Source organism: Chelonus insularis, unplaced genomic scaffold, assembly GCF_013357705.1.
Source record: "Chelonus insularis isolate UGA/USDA-ARS -01 unplaced genomic scaffold, ASM1335770v1 contig_151_pilon, whole genome shotgun sequence".
Lineage (NCBI taxonomy): Eukaryota > Metazoa > Arthropoda > Insecta > Hymenoptera > Braconidae > Chelonus > Chelonus insularis.
In genome coordinates this window covers 74,250-100,997 of record NW_023276393.1, presented here as the reverse complement: position 1 = coordinate 100,997, position 26,748 = coordinate 74,250, and the positions used below count along the sequence as shown (strand labels likewise).

Genomic DNA, 26,748 nt, shown 5'->3' with positions numbered 1-26,748 from the left:
AAACCTCTAAGTTTGATTTCTGTGATATTTTATTCTTATATGAGTAAAATTGTTTTTTTATCCAAATCTAACAAAAAAGAAATGATTTTTCAATAATTAGAAAATTATTAATAATTTTTTATATTCTAGTAAAGGTAGTTACGCGGTTTAAGAATTCTACACAGCATTGGGTATAGTTTCTGGATTTACAAGACCTTTCAATCGATTTGTTTGCCATTCATTTAAAGATAAATTGTTGAAAACTTGTACTATCATTGACGTAGTATCTTCATAACCAACTTCCGAACAGTAATGTACAAGATCCTAAAATGTGAAAATATTAACATTTTATTTACATTTATGAAATTATAAATAGGAAAGATTAAATGAAGTCAATCGCAATAAAAAGGATAAATACTTGAATTGGAAATAAATGTTGTTTTCAGAAAAAAAAAAAAGAAATTATTGTTAAAGACACTAAATTTAAATATTAAATGTTTATTTTTAGATTTATCGCAATAACTTATTTCAATAAATTAAAAAGTTATTTAATTATAAAGGTATTAGTATACCTTTCAAGAAATAAGAATTATTTTATGATAAATAATTTCAAAATCAAAGTAGTTTATTTGTGTTTCCGTATAATCTAAAACTAAATATAATTTGATTTAAAGATAAATTTTTACACTTACCACAATTGGTTCAATATGGCAATCTGTTATGAATGATTTAAATAATTCTTCAACTTGTGATTTTTCAGGAACTCCAATAATTTGTTGTCTTTTATCGAATAAATATTCAATAATTGAAGCACATTTTTCAATTTCATCAGCTCGATAATATAATATTGCAATATCACACAAAATCGTTGCTGTCCAAGTAACCTCTTGAATTCTTTGAATTTGTCGATTCTGTAAAAAAATAATAATTAAAATTGTATTTAACGGTTTTGTTAAAAGATAAAAAATTGATTTTATTTATTTTATAATTTACCATCACATAATCCCACACTGTCCATCCAGCGTCAGCATATATTTTATTGATGGGAGAATTTTTGTCCGGTTTACAATGTGTTCGCATTAAATTTAATGCTTTCGCAATTAAACTCCGTTTTTCCAAATGGTCAAACTGAACTATATGAGTCCAAAATTTAGGTAATAAAGTCTTACTCACTTCAACATCGTTAGCTTCAACAGCGTTTAAAATAGCATCCATTACGCTGGGCTCTGCTGTGTAAATATGAGGGACTATTAAGTCATAATAATTTTTAACAAACTCATCTAGAGCTTGATTTCTAACTTGTAATATTAAATAATGTCGATAATATATGCTTTGCTTAAAATTGTCTCCAATAAAGTTGTAATTATCAGCATGCATCAGTAATTTATGTATTCTATCACCAAGAACTGCGTCCTCTAAAATAGTTGATGCAATTTCCATTGCATTCATAAAGAAATATAAATCAAATTTGTCACGTATAATGAATGATGTGTTTTCTAATTTGGTAATAATTTCATTCAACAAAGAATTCCGCGGAGAGTCTTTTCTGTAAAAAATTTGAAGAGCGTAATTATAAGAAGCCAATGATGGTTCTATCCCAAGATGTTTAAATTCAGCAAATAAACTACGGCATAAATTTTCAGAAACTGTGCGATTTCTTATTGATACTGCAGTTTTTAAAGCACTATTAAAAGTACCGATATCAGGTTGTACTTTATAATTTTTCATTTTTTGAAAAAGTTCTATTAGTAAGTTATATCGTTCTTCTGTTGTATCTCTCACCAAAGGAACAGTTAAAATTAATGCATTATATGCTTTTACAGATAACGGAAGATTCTTTTTTTTTGCTTCTTCAAATAATTGCCAAACTTTTTGTTCATTATAAAATTTAGCATAACCACACATCATAGCATTGTAGGCTTCAGTAGCAATCAATATATCTTGATTTTTCAAATACATGAATAGTTTATCAGTATCCGGACAATTTCTCCATGTAGGACGTTGGTATACGGTTTTCAACCATCTTTCATTGATCAGTTCTTCCGACAGAGGTTCTTCATTATTGTAAAAACACAATAATTGTAAAAGTTCACACTTAGTTTCAATACTTGTATTTTCTTGCAATAATTTATAAATTGTTAACGCGTCTGATATGTGGCCATCTTTAATAACGTTTTTCAAAATTTCCTCTGAAACTTTTGCTTCGTCATTATAAACAGCCTTTGGTAGGAAACTATCAATTACAGGATCTGCTACTTTATGTTGAAATAAATTTGAATGTTGTTCTCTTATCCACATTGCTGCTTTTCGTCCAGCTTCTTGAGCTAATGCATAAGCACGTTTTTGACGGCTCGAAATCGGAATTAAATATGGGTCATCATGATATTTATATTGTGGAGCTGTTGGATCACGTTTTATTGTTTTCTCAAGTGCACGAAGAATGTCTGTTGGACCTCGTTCTTTTCTCATAGGAATATGAATTTCTGAAGATGATACAGATGATACTCCATTAATATTCAATAACTGGAGTCTTGATATCAAAAATAACCCTCTAAATAAATAATCAATTAATTAAATACTTAATAAATTGAACAATTAAATTGTAATATGCTTGAAGTCACTTTACCTTGTCGACAAATTTCTTGTGGATAAATTCATCTTTAGATTTGAGATATTGTAATTTGATGTTTATTTAATCAAAATTTCGTTCATACCAAGTGTTATAATGATTATTTTATAATGAAAATTCGCAAATGTAATTTTATCTTATATTGAGCATGATTCTACCGGTAAAAACATAATATGGTCACTTTAGTGATGAAGTTGTTTTATTCAGATGATGTAAAAATAACACTTGGATTTAATAAACAATTAGGTGTGATACATCTTTAAATTTATTATAAATTTGTTTCAGTAATGTTTTATTTTTAATTTCTAATAAGTTGAGTTGTTCTTTTCATAGTAAATTTATTTTTTATGAAAATTAATTTTTTTTAATACCGTGGAGCACAATTTTGATGTTACGGCCTTGTTGAAATAATTTTCCAATGCATATATCGTTTAAGAGTTAAAAGAAGAATTGTTTGGAGCAACTCTACTATTTATATTTTACATATATGCATATATGTATCAGTATAGTAGGAGAAAGTGTATAGTATAATTTCCCCTATAGAGATGTGAATTTACCGGTAATAGAAAATTCGGTAATTACCACGTAAAATTACCGGTATCTGACGGTATTCTGACGTCAAAAAATTCTGAATGTAAAATTTACCGTCAAGCCGTCGGTCAGCGTAATTACCGTAAATTACCGGTCATTAGTTAATTTTGCTTTTTGCACTTGTTAATTTAAAACTAATTAATTATTATAAGATGAAAAAAAAATTTTGTAATTTGTAATAGAAAAAATATTTTACATTTTTGACTGTTAGGACAGAAATAATAAATATATTGAAAATTATTATAAACGTTTATTTAGTTAAGTTTTTGGTACATTTTTTTTTATAAAATAGATAATCCTTCGTTATTACATATTATAAAGAATTTGACTTTTTTAACTTTTATGTAAATTATTTATGAAAAAATAAAACCATATAATCTATAGTTTCTATCAACTAGTAATATCACATAATAATTGACATATTTCATTAGGAAATAACAAGTCTAATACTGATTCAATTCCATCAACATCACTAATTAGTCTTGAGTAAATTCTTCTTCTAAAAATTCAACTTCTTTATGCTCAGCACAAATTTCACTTATTTCATCCTCTCCTTTATTACTTTCCTCATCTTCTTCCCATTCTTCTTCTGTATTTTTTGGTACTGGTTGTCTTAGCTGGTAATTTTAAGGTAATAAATACTCTACGTTCATCTTGAGATTGAATTTCTTTGAAAATCGCTGACATTATTTGTACTTCTTTTATTCCTTTTACAATAGCTGTTGCACTTGTCACCAAAGTTTCAACAGTTGCTTGACTACCAATATCTTTCATGAGTAGGTTAAGAATGTGAGCAGCACAACCATAACAATACAATTTGTCGACATTATACTTTTGATCTATCAAAGTCCAAGCACTTTTCATTGCAGCACAATTATCTGTACAAATTCCGATAACTTTTTTAATTCCCAAAGCATCAATAACACTTCCTATTTTTTCAGAAATATATAAGGCAGTTTGTGATTCGGTTCCAGTTGGAAATGTTTTGAAAAAAACTGGCGCTGGGGTTGTTACAATAAAATTGATGATTCCTTCTTTGCGAATATTAGACCATGCGTCACATTGCACTCCAACAGTAGTAGCAGATTCAATTTTTTCATTAACCATATTTTGTGTTCTAACGAATACTGAATCTAAAAGATTATTTGATATTTGATTTCTTGATGGCAAATTAAATGAAGGCCGTAATGCGTTAAAAAATTTTAGCCAATATGGATTTTCTGTTATACATAATGGTGTACCAGATGCATAAATCGCTTCTGCAAGTAGTTCTTGTAGAGAATCTTCATCTTTTTTTGACATTTTATCACAAAAACTATCGATTGTATTTTTTTTATAGTTATTGCTACAAACACTTATATTATTTGGTAAATTTTCATTTGAAATCATTGAAGTACTTGCTCTATTGTCTGCTTCATTCAAATCTTCAATAGTAAATGAGTCGTCTGTGCTGTTTAGATGAGAATTATTTCGTTTACGAGGTTTACATGGTTTTAAAAGTTTCCGTAAGTCTTGAGGACAACTTCTACACTCTTTATAAAGATGTTTTCGCATGCGAGTAATGTTTTCTGCATACTTTTTCTTGCAATAGTTACATGAATACGATTTTAATTTTTGGTTAGGTTGCAGAGGTAATGCAGAGAAATGTTTATATATTGATTTGTTTTCCCCCATTGCACCAAGTTCTCAATGAAAATCCTTATCTACAAATTGAATTTTCTTATATTAAATATTATCAGTATTTTTAATAAACAAATAAAAATGAAAATATATACCTGATAGAACAAATAAACAGTTGTATGCCGTTGGGAATTCTAAACTGTGATTGGACATGTATTAACCAATCAGAGATCAGCATTTTTCTGACCGGTATGGTAAAACAGGCTTGGTCATTGACGCGTTTTTTACCGGTAATTTACGGTAAATTTACCCGTCAATTACCGATTCACATCTCTATTCCCCTACTTACTCAAATGTACACCGATCTATGAAAAGACAAAGTGGGAAATTCAAAAATAAAACAAAGAAAATTTTGTTTTAGAGATAAATTAATTCAAAATATTTATTTTGATTAAGTTAATGAATTTTAAACTCATCATTTTGGACTTTAAAAATTTAAAAGTATCATTTAAATGAAAAAAGTATGTTTATGAACAATTTTTGCTTGGTTGTTTTTCATTTAGCGCTTGCGCAATACGTTTCAATAGAAATAAGAAAACGATGGCAAAACGGGTAAATCATTATAGAGGGGACACATCTAACTATCAAAATTTCGGAGCCACTCTTTTCTCAGTTTGACTATACATATTTTCCAATTGATATAACTTATATCTCCAGAAGAAAAATCATTTTGTAAACTTGTGAAGTGATAAATTCTGCTTCATTTTAATACACCCAAAGTTAGTGTAAATTTTGGAGTTCATTGATATTTCAAGGATTGTGTAATAAAATTATTGGTGTTATAAAAGTGATCTTTCTGCTGTTTGGGGTTAAGTTCGATGACAGTAAGCATTTTAGTGGTCATTCTCAGTCAGAAAGCAAATGGCTATTGTATTAACTCGTTGATACGCTCAATGTCTTACTAAGATGTAGTCTTTCGTATCTTAATGTATACATCATTACAAAAATCATTACGCAATTACCCCTGGGATAAGTGTTGATATTTGTGAACTTCTTTTATTCCATGACTCCTTCACCTGATAATACGTGAGTAATTTCTGAGTACTCGGTACTCTTTCAATATTTATTTGTTCAAACAATTCGTGTATATATTTCATCTTGTTTTTTTTCACATTTTTTTTAAAACAGATGATCGTGAAATTTTTCTTGCATTCAGTTGACCATCGACTCAATCGTAACAATCATCCACTTATTTTGTGTAAATATTATTTAATTATTGGAATGTGATTTTGTTAAGTTTAATATTATTCGTTTATTGATTTTATTTGTTTTTTCATTTGACTATTATAATTGAAATCAATTTTGTTTATTTGCTTTTAGGTTAGTGGAAAATGACAGTGTTAGAAGCAGAGGAAGACTCGGATGAACGGTCCGTACCCCCTAGGAAAAAATTTTGTTTATCGCTTTCACGACGTGATCATAATATTTCAAAGAATATTACTCAGCCCCCTCATTCGTCTTCACGAGGGGGCTTTTTCGAAGATCAAGATCTTCCATATAGTAAGATATACTTATTAATATATTCAATTATGGAATGAATTTAATAGAATAGTTTATGTGAATTTATCATAAATATCCTTAACAAGTATTAATATAAATATTTTGTATACAGATACTAGCAAAATGTTGAATGGATATCGAAGTCAACTAGGAACTCATCAAGATTCATCGTATGATATTTTAGGTGGAAGTTCAGATGGATTGAGAATAGCAACTTTATGCAATCTCGGAAATACCTGTTTTTTAAATAGCGTTATATATACATTACGCTTTGCACCTTCATTTTTGCACAATTTGCATCATCTTGCAACTGATTTGTCAAATTTGAATGATAAACAGTTACAAACAAAGGTAAATTAAAATTTAATTTTTATTAAAACATAATAAATCATCATTAAGTGTATTATTAATCAGTAATTTATGTAAATGTAAAGTTCAAATCATCATCTCTTGGTCGTACCGGAGTTTCATTGACGTCAAGTGGTAATCGAAGCTGGAGTAGTAAAGATCTATCAGCTCTTTCAGGTATTAGTGAATTGAATAAATCTCGAATTCAAGTAGCTACCGAAAAACTTCATGAATTGTTTGTGGCATTACGGCTATCTGAAACAAGAGATAGTTGTGAACCTTATCAACCGGATGCTTTTTTACAGGCTTTAAGGTTTGTTTTTTAAGAAAAAAAAAACACTATCATCATTTTGATATCCATATACTGATTTAATATATTTTTATAGAGATGTAAATCCAATATTTGAAGGCAATCAACAACAAGATGCTCATGAATTACTTGTTTGTTTATTGGATAACATTCGGGAAACATTTCAATTATTAGTAAGATATAGAGAAAGTCAGTTTGGCCAAAGTAATGGTGACATGATGGATTTCACTATGGACCGTTTGATGGATGTGCAATTTGAAGGTAATGGTTCTGGGAAACGAAGCATACGTAAAAAAAAGCAAAAAAAATATCAACCAACACGAGGAAGTACTACTTGTTTATCACAAACCAATATGAATGGAATTACACTACCTCCGAGATCATTCGAAAACGGTCATATGGATTTCATTGGTGGCAATGGAGAATTGATATCTCATCGACCTGAAAGTAAAAAATGTTTTATTTCTGAAGATTTTGAAGGTGTTAGTTTACTTCGTACTACTTGCCTGGAGTGTGAACATGTTACTGAGCGTAAAGAAACTTTTTGCGATATTTGTGTTCCTATTGAAACCGGCAAATCAAATGAAAAAGGTAATTAAAGAAAATGATTACTTTTTGAAGTTAATATTTAAAAGTGACTTTTCTTGTAGATGAAAATGGAAAATTGATAGATGGTAGCGAGGTGTACAGACATTCTGTGGTAACTAGTGAACTTTTGTGTGGAAGAGATAAGTATTGGTGCTCCAGCTGTTTAAGATACAATGAAGCTCGGCGTGCTGTCAGTTTTCCTGCGTTACCAAGACTTCTTGTTTTACAACTTAAAAGATTTTCTACTGCAGCAGGGTAAAATACTAGTGATTTTATAATTTTTAACGAACGAAAAGATAACGAGATTATTAATAAAATAATGAAAATCTTGCAGTTCAATGGAAAAAGTTAATAATTATATGCCAACACCATTAACTCTACAATGTTTTTGTGAAGAATGCAGCAATGATCAACAAAGTAGTACATCCAATCGAACATCAGAATCCCGACACGTGTATAAGCTATATTCAGTAATAATGCATCAAGGTGCAACATCAACTGCTGGTCATTACATAGCCTACACAAAGGTTCCAGAGGATTCAATGTTTACAGAATATTTCCGATGTGATCGTGATGCTCGTCGTCATAATGTATCACAGAGTAGTAGTAGTAGCAATTCAACGAATTCTGCATCATCAAGTATCCTTAAGTGTTTTAGAAGCAAATCCAATATCAGTGAAAATAAGGAGCATTTGATAAAAATGGGCTGTCGAAGTATGGAATGTTGTGGAATACGTCGTGTAAAAAATATCGGAAATACATGGCTCGAGTGTGATGATGAATTGGTCCGGGCCATACGTGAACGGGAATTACTTGATAAGCTTGCACCAAATCCACGTAACTCTGCGACACCATATCTTTTATTTTACGTGAGATCTACAACGTGAAGCATTCCTCTTTATTCGCCAGCCATTATCCTTCCTTAATCATATGTATTAAATGTCTTCATTTTAAATTAAATATTTCAAAATATCCATTAAATCTGTTTCATTATTATCTGTTATTTATTCATAAATTAAGAATTATTTTATATAATTTAGCATGCATTTATTATTAGTACATATTGTTATTCTCTTTAAAAAACGTTTATAAAAATTTGATTTATTCATCTCCACATTTGTGTCAGTATTTTAACGAATGACACATATTCTAGAAGCACCGTTAAATGTATCAATTGTGGTTTCTATGGAAAATCAAAAATTGTGAATAGTCATGCTAGCATAGTTTTATTACTCTAGTCTGTCGATCATACGTGGCTGTACTCATATATTGATTGTTGTCATAGGGGTCAGTGTTGATGTAATGTCCACTTTGTCAACTTGACACACCGTTGTTCCTTTCACTATTCGTCAAGGGTTTGAGTTGTTTACCGCTTCTTCTGCAGAAGTATCATTTATTCCGTCTTCAAATTTAAAAAATGTTTTAATTTTATTAATCCTTCGCCAAGGTGAGAAGTTTATTAATTGTGTGTTACACTTTTCTGTTTTTTTTTTTTAGATTTTATGCAAATATATTTTTTTTATTTATTGCTTTTTTCTAAAAATTTTTCAATTTATAATTTAAATTTTCTTCGAGCAAATAATGGCAGACAATAAAGAAATAATTATAAATTTTCGTCATTTTTATTATTATGGTAAGTAAAGTATTATTTGATGTTTTTATTTTTCATTATTTAATTATTATATTTATCTTTCACGAAAAGCAAGTAACCATTAGTTATGCAATATATGCTACGGCAAATTTAAAAAATGTATCTATTATTTTATTGATCGTTAAATAAAATAAAATAATGTGTATAAAAATTTCATTAAAAAATATTATAAGTGCTTGATGATGTTAATCAATATCAATAATAGGATACCATTGTCTTTTATTTTAAAAGATAATTACACTGTTACTTTTTGTATTATGTTCATCACGATAATCAATGAATGATGACCTCTATTTCTCTAGATATAATAAAACATTCAAACGATGAAGTATCAGCAGGTCTCCGTCGACTTTGTAAACATGGTATTTACTGCCTGTACATATTTGGCCTTAGCTGGGGCTGCTTGGATATTACTACGTCTTCTACAAGCTTGCTTTTGGTTACCACGACATTTAAAACAACAAAATTCTATGCAAAAAATGCTACAAGATAAAGTAAACTATATTTATTTTTCTTTATAAATGAAAAATTTTTATTTGTTGCTTTTTTTGATAATCACTTAAAAGCGAGACTTCACTCCAATTTCAGTGTTAAAAAATTTCTAAACATTTGAACGGTTGTTATTATTTATTGAAAAATAATTTGAAAAATTTTTTATGAACAAATAATTTTTATTAATAAAAAAAAATACAGTGTACATTTATTATGTTATTCACATTGATTTTTAGATTCTCTTTGGAGTTATTGTCTTTTTTAAGGAGACAAAGGGCAAAGTGTTTACCAAAAAGATACCTACTATTAAAAAATTGTAATAAAAGCGGGCACTTTAACAAAAAGTTTGGACAAAACAAGTTCATAGACAAATGTTAAAAATATTGAAATATGCATTAACATCATTTATACAAAATATTTTTAATGAATTTCCTTTTTCTAGATGTGAATGATCTTTTAAATTTATTGATTGTTAAAAATTTTTTAACACTATAATTCGAGTATACTTCATAAGGTTCTATATTTTAAGTAAATATCTCATTTTTTTCTTTCTATAAATAAAAAAAATTTTTTATAATTACTTTTGGTATGAAACTAATTTCGAAAAAAATTCGATTTTATTTTGTAATTATGACGTTTGTGTTTTTCTTCTTCTTCGAAAAAAAGGTGGACGGTTACGAAAAATATATATTAGAATGCGAACAAAAAGAACGCGAGGCTGCTGAAGCAAAAAAAATTGATGAAAATACCATAAATGAAGAAGGTATGATCAAGCAAACCATACCGATAGATGAAAAAAAGTGGAAAGAGCGAAGAGAATGTTTGGAAATGTTAAAGAAAGAATTGAAACGGGTAAGTGATGGTGGGGATCCCTATGACTGGGATCATCTTCTTGAAGAAGACGAAGATGAAAAAGAAGATATTTTAAATAAAGAAGACAACAAAGATTATAATACAAAAGAAGAAACGTTCGATAATGAAGAGAATTTAAATAAAAAAGTTGATAATGAATCAGAAAAAGATGAAAGTAAAAAAGATAAATAAAAATTATCTCCAATAATTATACACGAATCAAAACAAATTTTAAAATTTCACTATGTTTTTAAAAGTATTTTTTGATTCCAATATATTGTATAATTTTCGTGTGAGAGTTATTTCAGATATTATAATATTATCTCATATGCATGATGATTGCCAGGTACTTAGGACAATATTTTTGTAGTGTGTACCAAGAGAGATAAACTGTTGAAATATTTCCAACTATTTGAAAAAGAATCTTTTTATCTTAAAGGTGGAATACAACATTTAAAGTTTGACAATTATTTTTAGATAAATATATTAAGCGTGAAAGTGTATTTGTAATTGTCTCTTTTAAATTTTTGAAATAAACTAGTAAGGATATTGATAAAAAATAAAATTACTTGTTAGAATAGAAACATTTTTAATATTTACTAGTGAGATTCGAACTCAGATTTAATTTAAAAATGAAAAAAGAGTTATTTTAATTCATAAGTGACTTGAAAGAATAACTCTTTGTCGTAGGAACTTGTTTAGTAGACTTGCGAAAAAAAGGATAGTACTCTGAGAAGTGTTGATGTTTAAGGAAGTTTTCGTGCTACAATATAGTCCAAAAGTTATTGTAAGGTGTGAGATAATTTAATGCAATAATGTATTTATAATTTCGATTGTACTCCAAAACATTTTGAATGAGTCTGTACTCATATATACTCACACATTCAAAAAATGACTACACAGATAAACTATACTATTATACTTTTGATCGTGCAACACTGTATGATATATTTTAAAATTCCGATAAATGGCGGAACAAAAGGAGAGAGAAAGAGCTATTATTTATACTGTTTTCTCATTCGTATGGATATTGGTTGTCATTAAAAATCTACTTTTTGAATTCTACAGGGGTTCACGCTCTTTTTAGCTACCTACAGTGTTGTCAGATTTCTTCAATATGACATTTGAATGGTTATGTATGACAGAAATTCTCTCATTATTATTGTAATAACATTAAAAATATACGGAAAACTGTTGTTATTAGATTTTGAGAATATTTGTATAACGATTGTTCGCGATTCAGGAGTTCTTTATTAATATTTGTCGAGAAATTTAGTCAATCAAAATAAAAAACTATGATAGAAGAGGGGTAGTTTGTATGAAGCATTGGCCAAACCTCAAAAAATAACAAACTTCAATAATTATTATCTCGTCAACTAGACAGACGAAATTATTCAAATCGTGGGATTAGATAAATATTATTATTATTATCTATGTCTGTGATAAACTTAATCAATTTTTATCGACAAAAATATTGAACGATAACTACCTTAAAAATGTATGCGGTATTAGATTCTTTTAAAATAATATTATCATGATAATACTATTGAATAAAGATAGTTTTTTAATTTCTCTAAATTTCATCAACACATGCGGACTGAAGCTTTAAATTATGCGCTATAAAGATAAAATATGTGTTCTTTTTTATCTTTCAATGATTATTTAAATACTCCTTGTAATATTTTGTATGTTATCAAATTTTTAAAATTGATTTGAGCTGATACCTCACTTATAAATAATAAAAGTTGATTAAATTTTGAAAATACCGTAATATGTAGTAATATAACTTTTAAAAGTATAAAAAAAACTTGTTCTAGTTTACTTATTAGATAATGAGATGTCTCAATACACCTTCTATTCGCCATCGGATTATTCATTAAATAATCAATAATTTATTAGTTGGGTTCATGAATCTTAAAAATTCAATTGTTTACGTTAAACTCGGCAGAAATGGTAAGAGTACTTACTCAATAACAGTCACTTTTGGTTTTATTTTTGAATTAAATAAGGATAATTTAATGGTCAATTAAATTTATTGTTTTGCCTCAACTAGAATTTACACAATAGTGTATTGTATACTTGTGAAAAAAAATAAATAAGGTTCTTCTTTTTAGGCATAAGAGCATTTCGATTTAAAGAAGAAAACCAAATGCATACAAAAGTATACAAAAATATTTATTAAAAAGGTTAATTAATATTTAATTGATTAAGAATTGTATTTATTTTTTAGATTTTTTTTTATTCTTTGAATTATTTATCCAAAAAAAAACCTTTATCTACTTGTAGGTAGGTGGCATTTAAAGTAAAAGTCTACGGTTGTTTTTTTTTCAAACATTATCATTACTTTGGGGCTCCATCTGCCAACTTGATTTCAAAATATTTCTCACATATTTTATGTGTCCGACACATACACATTCCAACACTTTGTATTTAGAAAGAAAAAGCCCTGTCAATAATTATATCTTCATAGACATTTTTGAATTGAAATTTTAATTCAAGTTTAATTTATGTGTGTGCTTGTACGTAACTTATTATAAGTTCTAAATGATAATTGCTTTAGTGAGTGTAGAACAATGATAAACAAAATAATGGTAGATATCATGGTTTGATAAAGTGTTAAGCTTGAATAAAAGATTCTCTATGGGCTCAAAAAACCACGCTAATAATGGTTTTTATAGACGAATAATAACTGTAGATAATATGTAAGTAGAAATATAATTGAGTATTACGCATAATATATGAACTATGTTTAATGTAGATGTGCGTTAGAACTGACAAGTTGTTCGATTAATTAATAACAATGTATGTGTATATGTATATACATATATGTTTATATACAAATACACGTATAATAAAGAATTATTTTAGGCGGGCTACTGTGCGCAAAATCAAACTATTTGTCAATACTGATGTTGTAAATTTACGAATCACGTATTCTTATATGTTTAATATTTAATAATATGTTTAATTGCTTCAATTAAAGTTAATAATTTTTTCTGTTTATATTCCATGTGATTGTTCGCAACTTTATATAAACATTCAATCTACAATTAAATATCTATAAAAAATTGAGTGTTTCATTATATATTGATATCTCAAGGATAGTTTTTACTTAAAATTATGCTGTTTGTTTTATAGTTATTTCAATCATTTATTGTCGATAAATTGAAACTTTGAATAATTAATTTTCTACGCAAATACAATAAATGCATTATAACAGATAGTTCTGTCAACGGTTGCTAAGTAACAAACGTTTAAAATTTTTTTATAATTGTGATAAAATTCATCATTAAGATAACGAAATATAAAAAAAAAAACATATTATATTGTTTTACAGTCTTACAATATTATCAATTTGTAAGGTAAGATCATGACGTAAAAAGTACTATTTACTATAGTGAGTTTTATTTAGATAAATAATAGTTCCTAATTCAAATTAATGATATTCTCCTTCATCTATAATTGAAAGGGAAAAGAGGGGTAAGATAAAACATGAAAAACAAGTATTAATAAATATTTTTAAAAACTTGAATAATTTTAAATACATAAATAAATGTGTAAAGAGATGAAGAAAAAGTTCAAAAAGCATTTTAAAGATTATTTTGATAAATTAATAATATTTTTCGAGTGTTTATTGAATTTTTTTCGCTAATAGGTACTCTGTCTTTTTATCAACCTCGCCAAAAATGAAACTATAGTATTTTTAAATCTTTGCTAGATTAAGCTAAAACATGAAATCTTATTGAAAAAAGGCTAAGATAGAATAGATGAAAGTTGATTTAAATAGTAACATAAGTATGACCTAAGTGACGTAGTCAGGATTGTCTTTGAGAATCATATCAGTAGCTGTCTGAAATATTCAAATTCTTTCTATTTTCTTTAAGACAAGGATCTTCACAAATACCTCATTAGACTCCTCTGTCAATAAGATATTTCAAAGCTGAGTGACACAAATATTTCTATAAATTCTTCTACAAAGCATTTTTTTAAAGCGATTTCCTGATTTATTTCTGTCAGTTTGACTAGCAGTTTATTTTATGAAGCTTCCTTTTTAATACTATTTTTCGACAATTAAAAATTAAACTCACTGCTTTAAATAAATATATTTATTCTCAATTAATCAAGTAGAAATAAATTAAATTTATTTTGATAGTGTTGGAAAAATGCTACCTGATGAAATTCAAATCGAATTCAATTGGAAACATAATAAGTCCCAACATAGTTGATTCGATTCTATTTAATTTCTATTATGTAGCACCTAAAAAGTTTAATCGATTTTAATCGAAAAATTTGTCTAAAAATAATAAAGAAACTTTTCTGTCATTACTACTAAATAAAATGTGAATTTTAGCGAATGTGAAATAAATAGCGATCAATCATGAAATTTCATGTCAAGTACAATTGCTTGACGTAATGAAAACAATGATGAAGGTTAAGTACTTACTCAATTAAACCCTAGTGATTTGACCTTTTAACCTTTCAGCTAAATAAATCAAATTGTATTTTATTATAAATAACCCTTTTTATTAAATTATTCTTTAAATCTATGTTCAGATAAAAGAACTTTTATAAATTGGATTCCATTGGTGTAAACTTTTGTGCAAATAAGAAAGAAAAAGGAATGAATGAAGATAGAGGCCTACTCTACCCTAATAATTCAAATGAAACATCATAAAAACTTTTCTTTGTTAAAATACAATACTTTACTGTAATTCAAGTTTTCATCGACAATAAATATTAAATGAAACTACTGTTTAAGTTGGTCATAATTCAAGTGTAGACTTGACGTTTTCATCAACGTCATTGATTTGCGCACGCTTGTATGTGTATCTCTTGTTAAATTATCAAGTTGTTACGCAAATCAAGGCTTTGCTTATGTAAATTTTCGCTATCATAATTTATAGTTAATTTGGAATTCTAGTCCTTATAAAAATATTGACAATCAACTGTTCACTTTATCCAAAAATTTACTGTTGGTTTAATTGAAATTTTCAATTAAATAATCATTTCTTGTAGGCCATTTAAAATTGGTTAATATTTTTTTGAAAAATGATGTACGAATTCACTTATAAATTTTATTGGGTGGACTAATGATTTTTACGAATTTATCAAAATTTAATTGTTTAGTTGTCAAGTCTCCAAAAATCGAAAGAATGACGACATTGAAGTCTTTTTCCTTAAGTAATAATATAAAAAAATTTATCCTCAATGTTATTTTATATAAATTATCGAATATATATATACGTATATCTTGTAACATGTCATTTTTTATACAGTTAAAAATAATATCTATAAATATATTGTAATCAAGTAGTTATAGGGATTTATCATAAAACAATCTTAGAATGGTGATTAAAAAAGTGTACAAAGGCTTTTTTTATAGTCAAAAATTAATTATTTTTATTTTAAATTAAAACCATAATGAGACATGGATAGAATTATGACAACTAGACAGTGAGTAGTTGGGTTCAAAACGATTCATTTGTTCGATGGACATATTTGTATTAATTCAATTTGTGTGCGTCTAGTTATATGTATATTGTAGATTCTCCCTATGAGGGAAAAGGCTAATAATTTTAGACTTATGCAGGCGATAAAAATGTACGTCAGCAAGTATTTGTATTAGTTGTAATAATAAATGATAAAAATATATTTTAGTTTGTTTCCATAATTTTTATTTTTACAACCTCATGATTGTATGAACAGAGAATGTTGACTATAAATTAATATAAGTAAGATAAGTAAAAAAGAGAGGGTGAGAATGCGCGTAGCATGAGTGTACTAAGGATATAGGAAGGGGAAGCTGGTTGATCAGTGGAGGGGATAGCAATTGAACGGTCGACATGCACCTCTACTCGGTCTTCTCAATTACCATCAGTTGGCTTTTAGCTATAAGCTATTTATTGTAAAATTGTTACACGGGTTCTGATTAGTTCCTTCTAAATAATTCTCTTGGTTTCTGTAAGTTACAACAACATTCATTCTTAATTCACTTTCAACAATTCATAAAATTGACTGAAAATTTAAATTTTAAGATCATGTGCTAAAGTGAATGACTTATTGTGCTTTATCTTATAGTTTATGAATTTAATATCAATAATACTATTGGAATGCTATGAACAAAAAAATAACAGTTAAAAATAATATATTTATCGAGTAAGGCTTGAAATAAATCTGAAAAAAGTACAGTGAACTCTAATAAAATCTTGAGTGAAAAATAATTGAATTTGTGACTGAAACTCTAGTTATTTAAATTATATTAAATCATTTAATAATATTATTATATTATTTTTTATAATAACTTGAATAAAATAGTGTTTATTGGCAATGATAGTCATCATCGTAGTCAATAATTAATTATCTTTGTTTTGGACTTTAAACATTATAACAAAGAAAATATTTTAAAAATAATTAATTAATTAAAAATTTCTTTAAATATGCGTAAATTAGTGGAAGTGATAAAAATTAAAACTATCAGCTGACTACTAAAGTTGCTCCGCAGACAAGCGGGCCTTTATGAAGCAGAAGCGTATCAAAAAAAGAAAAAATATTCTAACGGACACGAAAATCACTTGTATTCAATCATGACGTTTAGTACCTCGTTTCACAGTGATAAAGCATCTCCTCCTCAGAGCCATCCAGCTCACTATAGGTATTGTTTTTAAATTGTTTCAAGCTGAATATTCATTGTTTTTTTTTCGCAAATTTATTTTATCTTACAGTGTTAATATCTTTAGATTTATCATTCATGAGTTGCATTTAACTAGTCAGTTATTAATGTGTTCACTCCACTATGACTGCACTACTTAATCATTCTTCATTAAATGTTATTTTCAATTAAAGTATTACAATATAATAATGTATGTATTGTGATAAAATAATTTCATAAGAGTAATTGTAATAAATTATTATAAATAAAAAATTGAATTTAAAAAATTTTATAAAATCAATCAATGACAAAATGATGAATTTTATTTTTCCAAATACATTTGATAAGGTATTTATATTTTCTAAAACAAGTCAAAAAGTGATTACGGTATAAACATAGTGAGAGATATTACCTTATGTTTTACGAAGAGGCTGGTTATCGACCTCTTTTTAACACATCCGTTGTAGCTAACTAAATTATCTCAAGTTTATTTCAGCTATTTTATTCTTCTTTCGTATTTATTCATTATTTTTAATTTATTTTATTAAAGTAAAAACAACAAAAATCAAACTTATTTGTATACGAATAATTATAGTTACTGGTCAAGATTTAAGAAATTCATTATTCGTTGTTGCCAGTAATTATGGAATTTTTTTTTCAGTTTATTAGAATTTATATATAATAATTAATTACTAATATCAATTTCTTAATAATAAAAATTACGAATATTTGACAAAGAAAGGAGTAAATTTTCTTAATAGCATGTTTGAAAGCATAAATTTACATAGAAAATGGTGTTTTCTACTCATAAACTAAATAATTCAGTCAAGTTTTTTCAAAAAAATAAAACTGTTAAATGTAAAAATAAATCCAGTTTTTTTTTTAAACTCTTAATTGAACTGTTTTATTTTGTTATTATATTCTACTAACTTTTATTATCAGCAAAAAAAATAGTATAAAAAAGCTGCTGTAGTAATGGATATTACCATTATAGACCATTTCCCTTCTTTTAAATGATAATAATTATTTTCTCGAATGACTCAATATACGTATACATACATACATTAGTATGTATATATTCTTTTGATTTAGAAATATAATTTCGTTTGTGAATTAATTCTTTTTTCCGGCAGTATACGAATAAACAATCTAACTGTAAATTTAAAAAAATTTAAGTGTTTCGACAAACATTTATCAACAAAGTCTTTATAAACTGGTGAGCATTTTGAGTGGTGAGTTTTTAAATACCTATTTTACATTTGGATTTGCAATTTATTTATCAGTGTTATTTAAAATCAAAGTACGGGACCAATATAGTAGTTTGATAAAAAAAATTAAATAAATATAATATTAATTTTCTATTAATTATGATTTATGAATAATTAATATTATTTTTTATAATTTTAAAGCAACAAGAAATTTTTTTCATATATTTTTCAAAACTCATTTAGAATTTTTTTAGAGTTTCTTTTTAGAATTCGATTGGAGTTCTGCTTCGTTTTATTTATGGAACGTTTTGTAACAGAACTCTTCTGTAATTCAGTATGATCGTTTTTTTACTTTACACGAATAAACTTCTAGTGGAGATTAGTACTACGAGAGTTCCATACTGTTATGATATCATGAAACTTTAAAAGTAGTCACTTTTCAAAAAAATATTTTAATTTATTATTCAATGAGTAGAAATCGTTTTTAATTATTATTTATATCAGTTTACAATTTTTAAAATTTTTTCACTATGAAAAATTTTTGAGAGAGATGTATTGTAAAAATTACTATAAATTTGATGATAAGTAAAGCTAAATAAATAATATATATAATATTATCATTAATATAACATATTATATTATATTAATTTATAAGACAGCACGATAAGCACTGTAACGTGTTAGAAAAAGACCCTATGTTATCGGAACAGTGCTTAGTGAATTTTTTATGCCAAACACTTTTTTCTCTCTATCAAATATAGTTATTTATTAATGTAAAAAACAAAATAAAAAAGGTAAAGGTAAAAGGTAAAATATTTCAAAGTTAACTATTTCAGTTGATCTTTAGTAAAAATTTATTAAATAGAATCTTATCAATGACGTGTTAAGAGGAATGTCAATTTTTTCTTCTGTAAAATAATATGAAAAAAATTGTATAGAATGTTGTGATAATGATGGTAAGTAAAATAACACTCGCACTAATTAGAACAGAGTTATATACAATTTAACAAACAAATATTTTTCAGTAATTATTGAATGCTTGCAAAATGACCATAAAATTGAAAACATTTTCTGTATAATGAATGGTTACACGGAACGTACATGATGTACATTAATAGATATGATAAATATGACTGAAACAAATTGTTGAAAAAAATAATTCAAATTTTTTAAAATAGAGTAGTGGTTCAGGAAGGGCAAATGTGGTTACTTAGCTATATTTACCTGCAGGTTAAGTCGATGTATTTTAACAGTCATTAAAAGATCGCGTATTCATGTATTGTAAAAAATCTTTTTTGTTTAATATTTTTTTAATTATTTTAAAAGGCATTTTATATTAACGGGAATGTCTTATAATTGTTAATAAAACATTTAAAATTTATTAGTCACATTATCAGCACTAATTATTTCTCTCCTTATTTTCTAACAACTGTTTTTATCAACACAAGGTCTCCGACAAAATAGGATTGTAAATGAAACACTAATTTTTATTAAATAAGAAACAAAAAAAAACTAGTAATGTTTACATTAACAAAGAAACATAATATCATAAATTATTCATTCAATATTGCCTAAAAATGTTTAAATAATAATAAGAAACAATTATTAGTATTATCACAATGTTATTTTATCTGTCAGGTTAAACAAACATACTCTGTAACTCTTTCGTAATAAAAGAAAACAAAATGAAGATTAAGTAAAGTTTTACATGTCTTAGTCCAAGAGCAGTGTGAATTCCCTATGCATTAAGGGCTGACATTAAATAATGTCATCAAGTAGAGCACTTGAAATTATATGAAAGTGCTTAGTTAAAAATTCATAAAATTAATAAATAATATTTTTTTATAAACAATTTAGAAAAAAATGTTACGATAGGATTGAAAAAAAAATTAAAAAATAGGATTTATTACAAAAATTTACATGTAATATGTTCATTGAAAACAGAATTTATAAAATAGTTTTTTTCAGCCATTGTTTATAAAGATTGTTTATAAATATTGCTGGAAAAAAAATTTTTCTATCTTCTCTAGATGAAGTTAGAAAAGTTTGCTGATGATCATTTTTAAAATAATAATATCTTCAGCCCTTAAATAGTGGTGATAGTAACGAAAAACATTTAAAGGGGAAAAAAATTTTTTTTTTTTTTTAAACTGAGATAGCTATTTTGTAGAGCGAGAAAAACCCTACCCACTCCTAAAATGGCAATAAAATGTTCAAAGATTGTTTAATAATACAGATGCGCAAAGTTGACAAAAAAAAGAAAAAAAAAAAGACGTTCACCACACCGTAAAAAATCGAAAAAAATTAATTTTTTAAAAAAATTTCCACGGGAAAATGTTCAGAAAACGATTCTGAACATTCCATAATTTTTTTTATATTTTTAAATCATGAGAAATATTTTTTTTATATTAATTAATTAAAAAGGCGCTCAACGGCACATTTCGCCGGAACGCAAAAAGGGTCAGTTTTAGTGCGCGTGTTCAGAGCGCTGCACCTTTTTACCTGTGACGGGTAAGTGTACGCTCTCGCGAACTTTTTTGTAGAGAATTCGATTCTCTACGAAAAAGGTATCTACATTTTTTTCGAAAAAACGAACGGTTCTCGCTGCGTAAGCAGTGAAAGGTAAAAAAATGTACTTTGCCAAAGTTCAATTGTTAATAAACAATAGCAAAAATTATTTCCAAACAATGACATTTGGTACAACTGCTCTTCTCGTCAATCTCTACGAGAAACCGTTTATAAAAATAAATAATTATTTTTATTATGCTTGGTATTATGGTTGATAGTTCACTAAAACGTTGCTTATCTGTTAGGGTTACTAGAGTAACATGTGCAAAGCGCTTCTTTCATTTTACAACAAATGAATCTTATACATACACGCAGAGAAATGTATAGTAAAAATTACCCTGAATTTTATAGTAATTTGGTGACACTGCAGGGTGAGGGTAAAAATTACTGTGCATATTCTAAAAATTACCATACTGCATAGTAATTTTCAGGGTAAAATTAGGGTAAAAATTACTATGCAATATGGTAATTTTTACTATACATTTCTCTGCGTGTATATAGACATTTATTCATAATAGCTTTTTACTGAGCTTGACCTTGACCACGTACGTTAAAGCTAAGATCGTAAATTGACCTTTCAAAAACAGTTTTACAATTGCAGAAGATGGTCTATTTACAGAGTAACATTTATATTTATCAGTATAATGTATGTTTCTAGTTGAATAGAAAAATGAAAGCTAAATTTTTATTTTCTAAAATGAAATGAATTATTATTATCCAAATTTTATACAAGCTTTATTCAAGTATAATAAAAAAAAAGAAATAAAAATTTATAGAAATTGGATTAGAAAAGAAAAAAACACATTCATAAAGTATTGATTAGATTCAACACCCTTCGGAGTTGCTGCTGATTGATATTATGTATATAGATGTACACTTTGAAGTGTATCATTTTGGAAAATAATCTTTATTAATAAAAGACAAAAAAATTTTCTACTATCAATTCACGATTAACAATAAAATTTTTGGAAATAGTATTACAGCATCAAACAAATTAATTAACATAATAGAAATAAAAATGTTTAAATTTTAACGGATTTTAGGGATATTTTCTAATCACATTTTCGGTGAAATTTTAAGAAGAAGTTTAAGAAAATACTAAAATTGAATATGCACGGACCCCAAATGTATCCAAAGAGTGCATACTCTTAAATAGAAGGAGAATGATTTTTTCATCAGTTATAGGCGTTAAGGCTATTTTTATTGCTGTATCGAATTTTCCTGAGTATAAACAAGACTACGCTCACGTCTTTATTTATAGTTATCCGAATAGTAGGCATATGTCGTCAGGAAATTTTAATCCTGAGTCTGGCATTTATTTAACTTGGTGTTGTCCATTTTTTTATAATTAATGAAAGAACATCTTTTTTATTTATTTGTAAGGCTAAAGATTTTGACTAAATGTGCTTGGTAAAATTTACCCAAAAGATTTTGTAATAATTTATACGCGAAGTTTGTAAAATTTCTCAAATTGTGGATGTATCTCGCAGTTAACCCAAAGTTAAGGGTAATTTTTCATAAAGAAGTTTCTCAATGTACGGGCGCCAGGCAATTGTCAATCAGCCGTTCAACAAAATATTGAAAAATTGGGTTGGGTTTGGTTTATTTTTATCGAATTTATCTTACAATGATTTCATCAATGTGGCTCAATTTATTCATAACAATTCAATGAAATTCATACTTAATAGTACAGAAAGAAAGGAATAGTAAATTTTACTCTAATAAATAGTAGCCTGACGTTTCGGGTAAAAAAATGGCAATAAATAATTATTTCATTAGTATACATAACAATTGTTTCTTGCAAAAATATTATTACACACTCCAATTGTAATTTTTTTTTTTTCGTGCCTACCCTCAAGCACACTATCAATTACTAATATTTGATGTTCATTACTCTTTATATTCTTAAGGCGTAAATATCGATCCAAATCGTCAATAAATTGAAGAGGATTCTTATCCTCATGAAATTTCGGTATCTTAATGTTTACCTGAAGGTTTTGGAAGTGACTCATCAAGCCTGCGATTGCGAGACAAATTAGAAATATTATTTAAATTTTCACCGGCCAGTCTAAATTTTCGTTTAAGCTCAAGTCTTTCCGACTTGCGAATTTTCATTTACTATGAAAGTGATCACTAGGCTAAAATAATAGCGATACAATCATTAAAACAATCAACAACTTCGTCCTTCAAAATAAATCACACCTGAATTACTATCATAATAGTCACATATATATCAAAACAAAATTTTCAGTCGTTAGAGCAATTATTTACAATGAATTATTGTCTGAACGTCGGGCGCCAATTTATGTGGTGTGACGAATATTTTATGAATAAAATAAAATAACATCGAAATTTAAATACAATGTTGGCAAGATTTATTGTCACAATAGTTCATCCGAATACTCCATACAAAATAATACAATCTTGAGGTTTCTCCACGCTTTATATTTACAAGATATAGAAAAATAAATCCAGGTTTGACACTGGATTCCGTGACATAAATTCGAGTTACGACATATATTTCTAAATTATATCAAATGAAAATCGTTGTGATTCGCAATCGTTATTATTATTCATTATTAGGTCACTCAATTAAGATTAATATGGATGCCGAACGCGATCTAGATTTGAGGCTTTACGTTTTCTGCCTAGAAAAATATATATATATAAAATCTCCTACCGTGCTTATCTGCCTTTTGGTTATCTTTTATGTTAACCCTTTTACTTGATGAGTTGTGACCATGAGCAGTGGCGGTGATCCCAGAAAAGAAATAAAGATGCTGCCCAAGTTTGCACTTCCTCCAAAAACGTGATTTCTCTGAGTCAACAGTCTTGGTTCCTTTTTGGAGCAGAGCGACAGTAGGGAGACAGTCAGTGTGCCCTGTTCGGCGTCCCAGGACGAAGAGAGAGAAGATGGTGTCATGATAGCTTGACCATGGGTCAAGCGACACCTATGAATAATTAGAAATTGGGGAAACGCGGGAGCCACTTAAGCATTATTAATTAGTGCCAAGATTTACCCTTGAGTACTACATATGTAAGAATGAATATCGCAATATGATAAGTTTCAATAAGAAATTATAAGTAAATAAATTTTATAAGAATGTATCAGAAAAATATTACTAGATGCAATAAGAATCTATTGGTGGAAGTGATCATTCTTCCTTCTGTCCAGTATTATAAGATTTTGCAAGAACGAATACTATATATACTATATTCATTGCATCAAGAGTAGCTTTAGAATCTGTGAGAATTATAGCTCTTGGGTGATTTTATTCATATATTAAATCTATAGCTTTATTGATAGCAAACACTTTACATGTGAAAATAGTCAACAGCTCTGGAAGTTTGTAGCCTCTTTATGATGGCATATACTTTCTTTCCATTGATGATAGAATCGTCTGTATATATTTGTGTGTAATCCTGGTATTTGTCCATCAGTTTAATGAACAGGGCTCTCAAAATAGAAGGAGATGTATTATCTTTTCTAAAGGATTTCTCGAAAATGTGAAGGTCAATCATTATTTCTTGGTGCTTCCGGGGGGGAGTTGGATCCATTTGCCGTGACCCGTAAATAATAGCACTGTAATTTTAGATCTTATTAGTGTTTTATATGTTGTTAATAAGATATCTTTGTTTGCCTTTAGGTCACCAAGTGTGGCCCATCGTAGCAGAGTTGCTATAGGTGCGTTACATATGGATAAGTCAATGGCACTTCCTGTTCCTGATCTAACAGAGAAATGGATCGGTTGGCCGTTGTTAAATATCACGATCTCTGGGTCTTCTAGAAGTTGTTCAATAATTTTTCTCTACTGTCGATGTACTTAGATCCTCAGGTTGTGTGATGGCTATTAAAATCGTCTACTACCAAATAGGGTTTTGGCAGTTGGTTTATAAGGCTCTGAATGGTTTCGAGATTTAGTTGTTGACTGTTTGGTAAATAGATATTACATATATTTATTCTATGTGGAAGGTTTGTTTTAATTATTATTGCTTTGAGTGGGGTATCGAGATCTAGCACATCTAGAGCGAGAGCCCGCTGCAAAATCTTGAGCCTATCGAGTGACCGCATAAAACATTTTTTGTTGTGTAGTACTCACTTTTTTATTCTTAAAACTGAAGGGGCTGCTATCCTAAGTGGTGCATAAAATTGATGCGATTTTTTAAATCTTCTAATATAGGTACAGTAATCGTACCTATCGAGTAACCGCTTCAAAGTAGGCCTCATATTTAGTACTTATTATGTAAAATAAAATAATCATTTAGTGCCTTGATTAATATGGGATCATCACCTCGGCAAGACATTTTTTAGGTTTTGTTTTTTAGACAGGAAACGTACCTATCGAGTTACTGCTTCAAACTGGGCTTAAATTAAAGTTTAAATTTTATTTTATTTAATAAACTTTTAGCGCCAGGTTTATTTTAGATCTAAACCTGAGGCAGCAAACGTTAAAAATTTATAAATGGTTAAACATCTGGAATACTCAAAGATTTTAGGGATGGAGTGGAAGTAATGCATAATAATAGTATTAATAAATAAATAATGATAGTAAAAATATATAAATTTAAGAATAATTTAATTTTATACAATATGTATAATATAGGCTCTTGGACTAATCAGCTTAAATGTTTTTTTTAGATAGAATCATGACTCCGTCGCTGGCATGACAGCAGTTTGTGCGGTTCTTGAAAAAACTTCTGTACCCTTTGAGTTGACCTCGTTTATTTTTTTTAAGTTTGTTTCTTGTTGACATAAAAAAGAGGGGTTATATCGATTTTTTATTATTTTTATTTGTTTACATCTAGTGTGTAGCCATTGACATTCCATGTAATTATACTGTTACGTCCCCGCAACAGAACGGTCTCTTTTTTGAGTCAAGACACAATCGTCTTCTACTCCACTCGGGTGCGGAGACCTCGCAGAGTTTATTTTAGATGGAAAATTAAAGAAATAGGTAAGGTAATCAGTGTTGACAAACCACTATGGTGCAACAAATGAAGAATAGAGTTGTTCCTTTTTTATTACAGATAATCTTTATTACCTTTTACTCACTTTAGTTGAATAGAAATTGTTTTACAAGGGTGAAATTGATAGGTAGCAAAAAGTTGAAGCGCTGTTCAGCAGGTTGGCGCGTAGCAGGCTGTAGTGCTGCCTGAAGATACTCGGCTAGGCTCCCTGGTTAGTTGATTTACAGCCGCTTGGGCTCCCTCGCCGTGCCGCACCTCTCTCTCTCTCTCTTGCTCGTAGACTTCAACTTCGCTCGTTTGCTCACGTTTAGTAATGCTCAGAGATTTCTTTTTACAAAATCTTTCCCGACGAGTTGAAAAATTCTTTTTATTATTTTTAAAGAAAAAAATATTTCTTTGGTCGAGTTGAGTTTTTTAAAAATAAATTTACTTGAGTAGATAGAAGAATTATTTTCTTCAAGAAGGGAATTCTAAAAGAATAATTTCTCTTGAATAATTTTTTTTAAATTTATAATATATATAATATATTATATAATAAATATAATAAAATAATTAAAATTATAAACTGAAAGAAAATTTTAGAGTTACTGAGAATAAATTCTCTCAAAAATCAAATTTGAGTTTAAAAGATGAAGACTATTTATCCAGATTTCCAAGCCCTCTTAAAAGCTGGAGGTGGTTGTTTTAATGTCCTTTCTGCCATTCAGGTGGATTTGAATATCCAAATTTTCTTTG

General features: G+C 27.7%; 4 protein-coding genes across 10 annotated transcripts in view; 2 read left to right on the top strand and 2 right to left on the bottom strand.

Moving 5' to 3' along the window:
• Positions 1 to 7: 7 nt before the first annotated feature.
• On the bottom strand, positions 8 to 3,058 carry LOC118064000 (protein PTCD3 homolog, mitochondrial). The gene is made up of 4 exons (XM_035078309.1): positions 2,606 to 3,058; positions 973 to 2,530; positions 672 to 890; positions 8 to 303 (listed from the first exon to the last, which is right to left on the bottom strand). The coding sequence occupies exons 1-4, from the start codon at positions 2,635 to 2,637 to the stop codon at positions 157 to 159; spliced, it is 1,956 nt and encodes a 651-aa protein (XP_034934200.1). The 5' UTR covers positions 2,638 to 3,058; the 3' UTR covers positions 8 to 156.
• A 549-nt stretch (positions 3,059 to 3,607) lies between these two features.
• On the bottom strand, positions 3,608 to 5,113 carry LOC118064003 (uncharacterized). Its single transcript, XM_035078319.1, has 2 exons — positions 4,975 to 5,113; positions 3,608 to 4,902 (listed from the first exon to the last, which is right to left on the bottom strand). The coding sequence occupies exon 2, from the start codon at positions 4,871 to 4,873 to the stop codon at positions 3,767 to 3,769; it is 1,107 nt and encodes a 368-aa protein (XP_034934210.1). The 5' UTR covers positions 4,874 to 4,902; positions 4,975 to 5,113; the 3' UTR covers positions 3,608 to 3,766.
• Positions 5,114 to 5,452: 339 nt separating this feature from the next.
• Positions 5,453 to 10,848, top strand: LOC118063989 (ubiquitin carboxyl-terminal hydrolase 1-like). Of its 2 annotated transcripts, XM_035078293.1 has the most exons (10): positions 5,453 to 5,905; positions 6,008 to 6,077; positions 6,200 to 6,379; positions 6,492 to 6,730; positions 6,814 to 7,040; positions 7,114 to 7,628; positions 7,688 to 7,880; positions 7,960 to 8,494; positions 9,606 to 9,770; positions 10,435 to 10,848. In XM_035078293.1, the coding sequence occupies exons 3-10, from the start codon at positions 6,211 to 6,213 to the stop codon at positions 10,810 to 10,812; spliced, it is 2,421 nt and encodes an 806-aa protein (XP_034934184.1). In that variant the 5' UTR covers positions 5,453 to 5,905; positions 6,008 to 6,077; positions 6,200 to 6,210; the 3' UTR covers positions 10,813 to 10,848. The 2 variants fall into 2 exon arrangements, with proteins under 2 accessions (XP_034934184.1, XP_034934183.1); XM_035078292.1 differs by lacking the exons at positions 6,008 to 6,077; positions 9,606 to 9,770; positions 10,435 to 10,848 and having other exon boundaries at positions 7,960 to 8,606.
• Positions 10,849 to 12,503: 1,655 nt separating this feature from the next.
• The window catches only part of LOC118064002 (uncharacterized), a 42,387-nt gene continuing 28,142 nt past the window's right edge, over positions 12,504 to 26,748 (top strand). The window contains exon 1 of one of the 6 annotated variants that reach the window (XM_035078317.1): positions 12,504 to 12,573. Coding sequence is in view for 3 of the 6 variants with exons in the window: in XM_035078312.1 (XP_034934203.1) it covers positions 17,205 to 17,272 (68 nt within the window). In the remaining 3 variants the exon portion in view is untranslated. Of the gene's footprint in view, positions 12,574 to 12,899; positions 13,323 to 16,502; positions 16,582 to 16,634; positions 17,273 to 17,422; positions 17,481 to 18,436; positions 18,502 to 26,748 lie in introns of those variants that run through there. The other 5 variants (XM_035078313.1, XM_035078315.1, XM_035078312.1 and 2 more) reach the window with 5 other exon arrangements.